The sequence below is a fragment of the Bos javanicus genome, chromosome 3 (genome assembly GCF_032452875.1).
Source record: "Bos javanicus breed banteng chromosome 3, ARS-OSU_banteng_1.0, whole genome shotgun sequence".
In the NCBI taxonomy this organism is placed as follows: Eukaryota; Metazoa; Chordata; class Mammalia; order Artiodactyla; family Bovidae; genus Bos; species Bos javanicus.
Window position 1 is genome coordinate 10591401 of NC_083870.1, and position 11797 is coordinate 10603197.

At 40.2% G+C, this 11797-nt stretch overlaps 1 protein-coding gene and 1 pseudogene across 1 annotated transcript; one reads left to right on the top strand and one right to left on the bottom strand.

The window, feature by feature from the left end:
• Positions 1-2990: 2990 nt before the first annotated feature.
• On the top strand, positions 2991-3950 carry LOC133245258 (olfactory receptor 10J1-like; annotated as a pseudogene).
• A 2556-nt stretch (positions 3951-6506) lies between these two features.
• LOC133238743 (mucosal pentraxin) lies at positions 6507-9555 on the bottom strand. Its single transcript, XM_061402186.1, has 2 exons — positions 9423-9555; positions 6507-7183 (listed from the first exon to the last, which is right to left on the bottom strand). The coding sequence occupies exons 1-2, from the start codon at positions 9484-9486 to the stop codon at positions 6594-6596; spliced, it is 654 nt and encodes a 217-aa protein (XP_061258170.1). The 5' UTR covers positions 9487-9555; the 3' UTR covers positions 6507-6593.
• Between the last annotated feature and the right edge of the window lie 2242 nt (positions 9556-11797).

Consider the following 11797-nt stretch of genomic DNA (forward strand, 5'->3'; position numbering starts at 1 on the left):
GTGTTGCGTTTTTCAGTGAGGTGAATTCTGCAGAAGGAGGCTGTCATTTTGTTTCAGTTATCCTGACCTTACCACCCTAGTGGCATCACCCACCAGTTCTTTGTCCCCATTTCCCCAAGAGGATGATGGGGGAGGAGATGGAATTGCAGGAATGCACAAGCTCAATTCAATCTTTACTCTCCTATAGCCTAGCTTATTTTTCTTTCATTCCCCTTAATATAGGTAGGATTGATTTTTCCAGTGACATAAGCTTTGAATTTTATCTTGCTCAGTAATACATCATGAATCTCAGTTAAACAGAAGTGGTTAAGGATTAGCCCATCACCACATCTCAGTGGAAAGGGAACACATATTTGGTCTACATTTTCTCTGTTATTGAAAATATTTTCTATTTTTCTGTTTTTCAAAATCTACCCTCATTTAACTACTTCCATCCCACAATAGTAAGAGTCAGAATTGGTTCTGTGTTTATTTCAGATTTTAATATTTCATTCATTATGGATTTTTGCATTCATTTTTAAAAACACTGCATTAAAATCTTATTCATCTTGATTACTGTGTTGTTTTCTTAATTTTTTAAAATAGTTTTGGTATTCCCTTAAATTCTGCCTCACTTGCTACACTATTTCCAGCACTGTTCAGAAAGATTTTCTTTTTAGCAACTATGGCCTTCCTTTAAAAACCGGAAGTTAATTTCCTTTGAATCTGGCCTTTGGGTGCTCAAATTTCTATAAAATGCCTGTTTAGAGACTTTAAGTTAGTGGTACCTTATACTGTCAACTTTTTCTTCTCCACGGTAAATTACCCACTGTGTTCACCTTTTCTTCTCAGTAGTCCTCTCTGCAGCCTCATTAGAAAGTTCCATTTTGGCAAAGAATTTAACAATTTTGCTTTGTGTTTAGAAGGGAATAATTAAGAAGAAAATCTTGATTATATAGAGAACATAAAAAGAAAATTAATTTAATTCACTACTCAGAAAAAATATTTTTAATGCTATGCTTACTTTCAGACTTTTTCAAAACCATGTGTGCTGTTGAATGTGTTTCATTCTGTTGTTAATTCCTCTTCTTTTTACAAAATTTGATCTATTTATCTATTTATGTATTTAGCTTTCTATTGTATCTTTCCATATCAGCCCTTTTTAGACATATAATGGCTGTTTGGTTGCCAGCAGATGGATATAACTTATTTAATCATACATTATTTTTGGTACTCATTATTATAAATAATATCGTAAAAGCTTTTGGTATATCCAGGTGCTTATCTCTGATAATTTCCTTAAAATAAATAATTGGAAGTAGAAATGTAAAGCCAAGGAAAATGGACATGCATTGACACTAATATGCTAGTATTTCATATCCTTGTTTAGACACTTCCAAATTTTTCTAGTTTTCACATAGTTTTTCAGCTTTTCCAAGGTTTTCCTAATATAATCTCATTCTCAGAGTGAAGAAAATGCATTAATTATTTTTAATAAAAGCAAAACAAAAATATCTTCTTCCTCATCTGTTTTGTAGTCTTGACATTTCTCAGGCCTTCATGATGCAGAACAAGTTACACTGGCTTTAAAATTAAAAGTGTGGATCTAAGGACTTAATAATTGTGGCTGAATCACCTAATGCTATGTGTCTTTAGCTTCTCCATCTGCAAAATGGAGGTAATTCTTACCTAACGTATGAAATTGCTATGCTGTTAAATAATATTGGTAAAAATTCTCTATAAACTAAAAAGTGACATAAGGGACTATTATTATTGATATTATTGTTATTAAATATTTTTATTAGTGAAAACTTTCTGAGTTACTGGGGTAACTCCCCGGTAGGAAATAGTTGTGCAAACTAGCTTCCCTAAGAAACCTGTTCATAATTCTGAAGGTGTCAGAAAAGAGAATTCAGAGTCTAGCAGTAAGTCAAACTGCCTGTGAAAATCCAAATCCAAACGTAAGGCAGAAAACACGAAGAAATACACACTGTCCGAGAAAACCAGCTACACTGCAGCACTGAGCAACTGAGCTACACTACAGACAGCTGGGGTCGATAGGTCGTATTTAGTGCTGGCCAAGAGGAGTCTTGGAGAAGGCAATGGCAACCCACCCCAGTACTCTTGCCTGGAAAATCCCATGGATGGAGAGGCCTGGTGGGCTGCAGTCCATGGGGTCGCTAGAAGTCGGACATGACTGAGCAACTTCACTTTATTTTTTCACTTTCATGCATTGGAGAAGGAAATGGCAACCCACTCCAGTGTTCTTGCCTGGAGAATCCCAGGGACAGGGGAGCCTGGTGGGCTGCCGTCTATGGGGTCACACAGAGTCGGACACGACTGAAGCGACTTAGCAGCAGCAGCAGCAAGAGGAGTCTTGGAAAATAAAGTAAAGTGGCTTGTTAACAAAAACATGTATGTGGCGGGGGTGGGGGTGGGGTCAGGGGCCATAAGATTGGAAGCTATTGAATGATTTGTGAAAAGGGTTCATGAAAGATGCAAACAAGTGGGACAAGGAGAAAGCAAACACTTACGTCTTGTTGGAGCAGAGAGCGTTGTCTTGTTTAGCAACTTAACAGGGAAGATACTTGGGAAAATGGTAAAATTGTGCCTTAAACAACAGAGGAAGAGTTGTGGGCAAAGTTAGAACATTTATTTTAAGTTAAAAAAAAATTTGAAACTGTAATCCAAAGAAAATCTTTCCAAATTTAACTACACATTCCCTATTTCTCCAGCCTCCATTTATCCCAACGTCTATGTTTCTAACACACCAGGACATCTTTTCCACATTTGACCCAGCCTTCCTTCCTTCTGTCTCGTCCCATCTCCATTCATTCTTTTGTATAAGTCTCCATACATGAAATTGTTTCCTGATTGTGTTTTTCTATCTTTTACCTAGAGGTGAACAGCAGTCCCCATTAACCAGGCATCCATCAGGAGCAGATCCTGATGATTTCCTTGCCTTTGTGTTCTCCTGCTCAGAGCACTGCGCGCTGATGTGTTCTGACTACTTGTCCTAAGTCTCCTGGAATTTATCAATGAAGACAGAGAACTACACAGGGGTGAGGGAATTTATTTTCCAGGGTTTTACCAGTTTTCATGAACACAAGCTCACCCTCTTTGTGGTTTTCCTTACCTTGTACCTTTTAACCTTGTCTGGCAATGTCATCATTGTGACAATTATCAGCATTGATTGACACCTTCACACCCCCATGTACTTCTTCCTTACTGCGCTTTCCACTTCAGAGACTTTGTACACATTGGTCATTGTACCTCGGATGCTGTCCAGTCTCGTAGGCCTGAGCCAACCTATCTCCTTGGCTGGCTGTGCCACCCAGATGTTCTTTTTTATCACTTTGGCCATCAACAACTGTTTTCTGCTCACAGCGATGGGATATGACCGCTATGTGGCCATCTGCAACCCCTTGAGGTACATGATCATCATGAACAAGAGGGTATGTGCCCAGCTGGTATGGGGGGCCTGCAGCATTGGGTTGTTTGTGGCCACAATTCAGATTTCCTCTGTGTTCAGGCTGCCCTTTTGTTACAGAAAGGTGGCCCATTATTTGTGTGATATCCGCCCAGTTATGAAACTCTCCTGTGCCAACACCACTATACATGACATAATTAATTTCCTTATCAGCTCACTCATCATTGTGGTGCCCATGATTCTGGTCTTCATCTCATATGTCCTCATCATCTCCACCATCCTCAAGATTGCTTCTTCTGAGGGCCAGAAGAAAGCTTTTGCAACCTGTGCCTCCCACCTCACTGTGGTCATTGTCCATTATGGCTGTGCCTCTATCGCCTACCTCAAACCCAAGTCAGAGAACATGAGGGATCAGGACCAGCTGATTTCAGTGACTTACACAGTTTTCACTCCTCTCCTTAATCCTGTGGTGTACACTCTAAGGAACAAAGAGGTCAAGGATGCCCTTTGCCGTGCTATTGGCAAAAAACCTCTTGCTTAGAATCTTTGGTAGTTTGATGTATAGCCTGTCATATTCTGGGTATTTTTGTAATCACACACACAAAAAATTGATCCTATCATTCTTCCTTTACCTAGACAGAGTTGCACAATTTGGTGGCAAGCCTAAATTAAAGAATTAAGAGTTTCCCTGACTTGAGTTTTGTTTTTAACGTCATTCTCCTATACTGTCTGTTCATCTGAGAGGTTACCACCAGGGACATGGTCAGGTGCTGCTCACCAGGTGGAAAGCTGGTAGGGAATAATAAGCAAGAGGGTGGCTGATTGTTTCCACTTTATTAATGGCAGAAAAGTGGGCTGTGTAACACCTGCTTGAAGCAATGGGTTGAAAGATCAACTGAAATGTCAAGTAGATATTGAGCTCTAAAACCTTACAGAGAGTGTGGTCGGTGAACAGGATGTGTTGAAAGCACAGTCAAAACCACCTTTCTTACTTATCATCACTTTTTCTTTTGGGCAGTGGAAGAGTAACATTCCAGAAGAAGTATTATCAGCCTAAAACATTCTCACCTGCCTTGGAGACCCATGCCATTTTTCCCTCAATTTTGTTGAAGCTCACATTGGGACTGTTTCCTGAGTGAGTTTTGTGTATTTATATGTTAATACAAAGTAACAAAAGATGGTAATGACAACCCTATGTGCAAGACAACAAGAAAGACATAAATAACAGACTTTTGGACCCTGTGGGAGAAGCCGAGGGTGGGATGATTTGAGAGAAGAGCATTGAAACATGTATATTACCATATGCAAAACAGATGACCAGTCCAAGTTCAATGCATGAAACAGGGTACTCAACACTGGTGCCCTGGGATGACCCAGAGGGTCATAGACTGATGTGATGGGGAAGGAGGTGGGAGGGGGTTTGGGATAGGGTTAGGACATGTACACCCATGACTGACATGTCAATGTATGGCAAAAACCACCACAATATTGTGAAGTAATTAACCTCCAATTAAAATAAATTAATTAAAAAAATAAAAGGGTTCACTAAGGACTATAACATTATCTTGACCAAAACATATTCTCTAGGTCTGACCCGGAATTTTGTGGAGAGTAAAAAGAAAAACTCAGAAAAGAAAAACAAAACCAAAAAAGTAACGTCACACCCAGCAGCTGAATTTCACTGGAGTTACACATGCTTTCTCTGGGAGTAACATGTATGCTATATTGTATTCACAAGTGTAGGGATATCTGAAGATCTGTTCTGAAATTAAATTTGATAAGGGACTTCCCTGATGGTCGGGTGGTTAGGACGCCACGACTCCACTGCCCTGAACCTGGGTTTGATCCCTGGTTGGGGAACCAAGATCCTACAAACTGTGTGCTACAGCCAAAGGAAAAAAAAAAGAAGAAATTATATTTATTAATACCAGCTAACTCTGCTGCTGCTGCTAAGTCACTTCAGTCGTGTCTAACTCTGTGCGACCCCATAGACAGCAGCCCACCAGGCTCCCCCATCCCTGGGATTCTCCAGGCAAGAACACTGGAGTGGGTTGCCATTTCCTTCTCCAATGCATGAAGGTGAAAAGTGAAAGTGAAGTCGCTCAGTCCTGTCCGACTCTGAGCAACCCCATGGACTGCAGCCCACTGGGCTCCTCCATCCACGGGATTCTCCAGGCAAGAGTACTGGAGTGGGGTGCCATCGTGTCTGAAATCTGGAAATTAGCCCATGATTTTCATTCATCTCTATGTGGAACCCAGGATGATACCTGGGTCTTGCGTTTGCCCTATTCATTTCTACACCGATGAACTCATTTTCTGTAAACTGCTGGGTACCTCATTCAAACTCTGAGATCAAACACTTGTCTAAACAAGAGTCTGGGAGTGTTATTGTTATTGTCAATGTCTTCCAGTCCATAAAGGGCTGATATTAAAAGGAGAAAAAAGTTAATCCATGTCATCCATCCACCATCTCTCTTCTTCTTGAGGACAGTCAAAGTGCCCCCATCGAGGACGCACTGAAAGTGCCTGTCAAAGGACTTGGGAATCCCTAATGGCACCAGAGCCAAGAAGGGAAGTCTTCATGTTTATGGAACATTACCTGAAAGAATAAAAGCTTTGCCTCCCGAGAGCAACTACCTGCAAGAGGGTGAATGAGAAGAGGGGTCTTCAAGGCAATTAATCCTTGCCTTCATCCATATTCCTGAGAACACCTGAGAACACCTCTGAACCCTTTCTGGGCTAGGTTCAAGGGGAACACTCACAACCTTGCTTCTGAGAAAGCCTGATTTGAGATTGTCTCTTCAGCAGTCCTGCTTATGACAGCAACCCACTCCTGAAAGGCCCCTCCCAGTGGTCACATCATTTTTATAGACTGATGAACTTTTTGCGCTCAGAACCCCCATGAGGCCTCCCAGAACTGTCCAGGGCTCTAGAAGATTGACACACATACTGAAAGCAGTGTGTTCCCTGGAGTTCCTATAGCTTGACACTGCAGAAAATGTTGTAATGTTTGCAACAACAAAGACTGTATGCTAAAGGTCTACCTGACCCTTGTGTCTTTAATGTAGTTTATACCATCTTAACAGAGCCAGAAAAGTTGAAATCAATGTATTTAATTTCCAAGAGACTATGTGGATGATTATTATCAAACACAAGTCATGTCTGCAGGGAGTGAGGCTTAAGCCTACAACTTGGGCTTCACCACCACATAGCCCTTAACTCGATAAATCAGGGCCCTCCAGTTCAAGATGTTGCCGGTGTAACAGGTGAAGCACAAGTTCTTTAAGGAGACCACATGATCCCACAAGGACACATCCCAGATCTCCCCAACAAAGGACTGTTTGACATCAAATTTTCCCCCAAATGAATCTTGCTCCTGTCCCAAGATGATTCTTGCATCTTGTCCCACAGTGTACCCTCTCCTCAAGCCCTTCCTCCCCACGGGCCTGCTGTTCACCCAGAGTTCAGCAATCCCAGAGACAGACTCCCAGCTGACACAGAGATGGACCGGGCCGTAAGTGGGTCGGGGGACCTTGAAAGTGACCTTAGTGTTCCCGATGTACAGATCGTACTCTCCCACTTTGTTGACAAAGAGAAGCAGCTCATTGTCTTTAGACTTAGTGCTGTAGGAGAAGAGGCTGTAGGGGCGAGTGAGGTCTGTGAAGGCTTTCAGGCACAGAGTGAAACTCCTCAGCGGCTTCCTCACCCTGGGGATCAGGGTCACATAGGCTGTGTCTGATTCTTCAGGGAAAATAAACACCTTCCCTCTCAAGTCTGTGGAGGAGAAAAAAAAAGCAGATGCTACAGACTTTAATGTTTACACTCCCTATGCGTGATGTCTGACCTTGTCAGTATACAAACCTGGAGTCAAATAGCATAGTTAGCCAGAGAGTGGTGTTTTGAATAACTTTTTACTGATAGTGATACAATAGAGAAGTTTCTCAAACTTGAGAAGATGGGGTTGTGTTTAATGGATATAACACAAAGGGAAGGGAAAACATTAATGCTCTTTAACTGCTAATAAAAACCAAGCTTTTTTGGTAGCACTTCTGCATCATAAATTTTTCCCTTAAACTTATCTCACTCAATCTTCATAAACAACTCTTTGCTAGTTTGATGTCATTCTTATACGCATTTCATAGGTGAAGAAACTGAGGATTAGACTTCAGCAATTTCACAAAAGCAGCAATTCAATTAGTATGGGAGAAACTGGTTCTCTAAGTAAAGTCCAAGATTGTTCTAAAATTTTGTATTGAGAAGGGTCAGAGAATGACCACCCTAACCCCTGTAATATCCTCTTTTTCTAATAAAAGGTTTGCATAGCCATTCTTGTTCTCTCAGGTGAGAGGTAATGGTGTTCCCATGTAATAAGGATAGCCAGCTATTCTTTCTCTAGCCCCAGGGCTTCCCTATGCCAGGCATATCCTGAGTCATAAGCATCTGGGGTGGTTTTAAAAATATGTCCGAAATACTTCTCCTCTCCTTGACTGTAGACTAACTTGCTACTAAAGAATAGAATACAGCAGAACCAAGACAAGTGACAGAAGATTAGATTATGAAAAGTCTGTGCTTTTTTCAAGCTGCTTCCAAACTTTATTTCTTTTTAAATTTTTTAAATTTAATTTTTATTTTATATTGGAGTATAGTTGATTTACAATGTTGTATTATACAGGTATACAGTTTCAGGGATACAGCTAAGTGTATGTGTATACATATATACACATATATATGTATGTATATGTACACATATACATACCATTCTTTTTTAGACACTTTTCCTTATAGGTTATTATACAATATTGAATAGAGTTCCCTGTCCTATACAGTATGTCCTTGTTGATTATTTATTTTATATATAATAGTGTCTACATGTTAATCCCAAACTCCTATTTATCCCTCCCCACCCCACTCATTTCCCCTTTAGTAACCATGAGTTTGTTTTCCATGTCTATGAGTCTGTTTCTGTTTTGTAAATAAGTTACTTTGTATCATTTCCTTTTAGATTATGCATATAAGAAACATCATATGATATTTCTCTTTCTCTGTCTGACTTACTTCACTCAGTATGACAATCTCTACATTCACCCATGTTGCTGCAAATGGGATTATTTCATTTTTTTAATGGCTGAGTAATGCTCCATTGTACACACACACACATATACATCTTCTTTATCCATTCATCTAGGTTCCTAGGATATTTAGGTTGCTTCCATGTCTTGGCTATTGTAAACAGCACTGCAATAAACATTGGGGTGCATGTATCTTTTCTAATTATAGTTTTCTCTGGATATATGCCCAGGAATGGGGTTGCTGGATCATATGGTAGTTCTATTTTTAGTTTTTTAAGAAAGACTACCATTTGTGCTGGGCACTTTCTCTCTGTTAGATTTCTCATTGTTGGAGAAGCTAGTTGCTATGTTATAGGCTGCCTGATAGAAAGGTCCAGGTGGCAAGGAACTAAGGGCAGCCTCAAGCCAACAGCCAGTGAAGAACTGAGACCCTCAACTCAATAGCCTGTAAAGGCTGAATCCTGACGATAACCATGTGAGTAAGCAAAGAAGCAGATCCTCCCCAAGTCAAGTCTTCAGATGAGAGGATGTCTTTGCTTGACTGACTACAACTCATGAGAAACCTAGAGTCAGAATCATCCAGCTGAGCTATTCCCTGATTCTTATGGACGTGAGTCTGAGTGAACTCCAGGAGTTGGTCATGGACAGGGAGGCCTGGCGTGCTGTGATTCATGGGGTCTCAAAGAGTCAGACACGACTGAGCGACTAAACTGAACTGAACGGAACCTACAGAAAGTATGAGACCACTAAATGTTTGTTGTTTTAAGCTGATATGTTTTAAGGTGATTTGCAATACTGCAAATCACTTGCAATACTGCAAAAGGACTTATACCATCCTTCATTCACCTGTTCCTCAAAACAGCAGCAGCAGTAACAAAACCTGCTGTACTTCAGTTCCCCTGAGACTTGGAGAAAACTTTATCCAAACAAAACTTAGGACCTACCTTTCTGTGTCATGCCCTCTGGGAGAAAGGCGAGGAGCAGGACACCCAGAAGAAGCTTCTCCATTCTGTGCTCCTTGGGTCTTCAGGAGTAATGGGAGAAACAGCAATGGTCATACCAATGGAGAGATGCTCACTCCTTGGCTTCTTATATTGTGCTTTTGGAGGCACTGCCTTTGTTCTCGCAACAGAAGGCGAAGCTGTAGATGGTAAATATTAACTGAACCAGGATATGATTTAGAAATAAATTTGTTTACTTTTTGGTCTATTGTTTCAGTTGTAGAGTCTTTCCTTTCTCTTTTAACTGTTCTATTTCCTGCTGAGCTGTGCTGTTCATGTCTTCCCACAAGAAAAAGAGGCTCTATGCCCTCTTAAAAGTGTGAAAGTGTTAGTCGCTTAAGTCATGTCCAACTCTTTTGTGACCCCAGTGGACTGGAGTGGGTAACCATTCCCTTTTCCAGGGGATCTTCCCAACCCAGAGATTGAACACAGGTCTCCTGCATTGTTTAGAGACTAGGGTATCACCATGGAGAAATGGATATTTACTGATTCAGGTGGCTGTGAGCTTCAGGATAGTGGAGATCTAGCTCTTGTGAGAAGGCAATGGCACCCCACTCCAGCACTCTTGCCTGGAAAATCCCATGGACCGAGAAGCCTGGTAGGCTGAAGTCCATGGGGTCGCTAAGAGTCGGACATGACTGAGCAACTTCACTTTCACTTTCCACTTTCATGCACTGGAGAAGGAAATGGCAACCCACTCCAGTGTTCTTGCCTGGAGAGTCCCAGGGATAGGGGAGCCTGTGGGCTGCCATCTTTGGGGTTGCACAGAGTCGGACACGGCTAAAGTGACTTAGCAGCAGCAGCAGCAGCTCTTGTGATCTTGATGATGAAGCTGCCAAGTTGTCTGTAAAGGAGCTCCTAGATTATGGGTGTTAAGATAATGGCCTTCACCTGGAATCTGGACATCAACTGGAAAACAAGCTCAAAGAGAGTGTCTGTGTGGGTGGATAGACTGAGCCCATCTTGAAAGGGCACAGAATAGTGCTTAGATACTGGGAGCAAGCCAGTTCATCAGAATGAACTAATTTGGGTGTTTCCAGGCTGATGAGAAGAACTAAAGGAAATTATCTAACGCTCTTGGTTGCAAACAACAAAAGACACTGTATTAGTTGTGACAGTTTATTTCTACCTAATTAAGCTGTGCAACAAACGACCTCAAAACTCAGTTTTTAAGACAATAAACAATCATTTAGTTCATGAGTATCTGTGTTGTCGATTTGGGCTTCGGGAGTTTTTGGTCTCAGCTGGGTGATTAACAGCAAGTCAGCTAGTTGGACAATAATATTATATGAGTCAGAAATGGTGCAATGGGAATTAAAGCATTTTAAAATACTTGTCTTTTTTGTATAATTTTAGGTTGGTTTAAATCAGTCTTGATTTCTCCTACTCTCCTTTAACTCTCAAACTATATTCAAAGTTACATATAAAATCAAGAATTCCCTAAGGAATTTTTAAAATTATCTTTCATAGTATGTTTATATAACATAAAATAAATAAGTCAGTTTTCATAAAATATGTTACTTTAGATCAATATATTGCAATTAAAGTTACACTGCAAGTTAATTTTATTAAAGCCTTTAATAATATTCATGCCACATATCTAAACAGACAAAATTGGCTTACCCACATTTAATAAGCACTTCACATTATTGAATTAATTTTAACTATGAAAGCAAGAACACAATTTGTGGACAGATTCAAAGTGACATTTTGTATACCTCATTTCATTTGGGGATAGAAATAAACATATTAAAATGAAGTTCGAAGTTGAACTACTTTTTGCTACATCAGAAATATATGTAAATATAGTTGATGATTTTTATTTGTGTTTCTGATCCCTGTGTTTAGAGCCTAAACACACACCCAATTTAAAAAATATAAAACTATTATTGCTAGATTCTAAGTACGATCCTCCATCAGTATCTGTGGGGGATATCCCCCATATTAAAATTCATGGATGCTCAATTTCTGTGTATAAAATGGTACAGTATTTGCAAATAATAGACACACATCCTCCTGTACACTATGAATCATCTCCAGATTACTTACAATGCCTAATGCAATGTAAATTCTATGCAAATAGCTGGTGCATGGTGAATAACCATGGTGAATTCAAGGTTTGCTTTTTGGAACTTTCTGGAATTTTTTTTCCTAAATATTATTGAACTGCAGTTAGTTGAATCCATGGATAGAACCCATAGACATGAAGGGCCAACTGTGTTTACCTCCCAAGGGCTTAATTAAGTGTTAATGACATCTTGATGTGCTGTGCTGAAGAATATTTATAACATTAGAATCTTTCTGTCAATCAGTATGGA

Excerpts from the sequence above, each read along its gene's own strand:
- LOC133238743 (XM_061402186.1), bottom strand. The coding sequence starts at position 9,486 with ATGGAGAAGCTTCTTCTGGGTGTCCTGCTCCTCGCCTTTCTCCCAGAG. Across the intron at positions 7,184-9,422 it reads AGAGGGCATGACACAGAAAG|ACTTGAGAGGGAAGGTGTTT; the intron begins GTAGGTCCTAAG and ends TCTCCTCCACAG.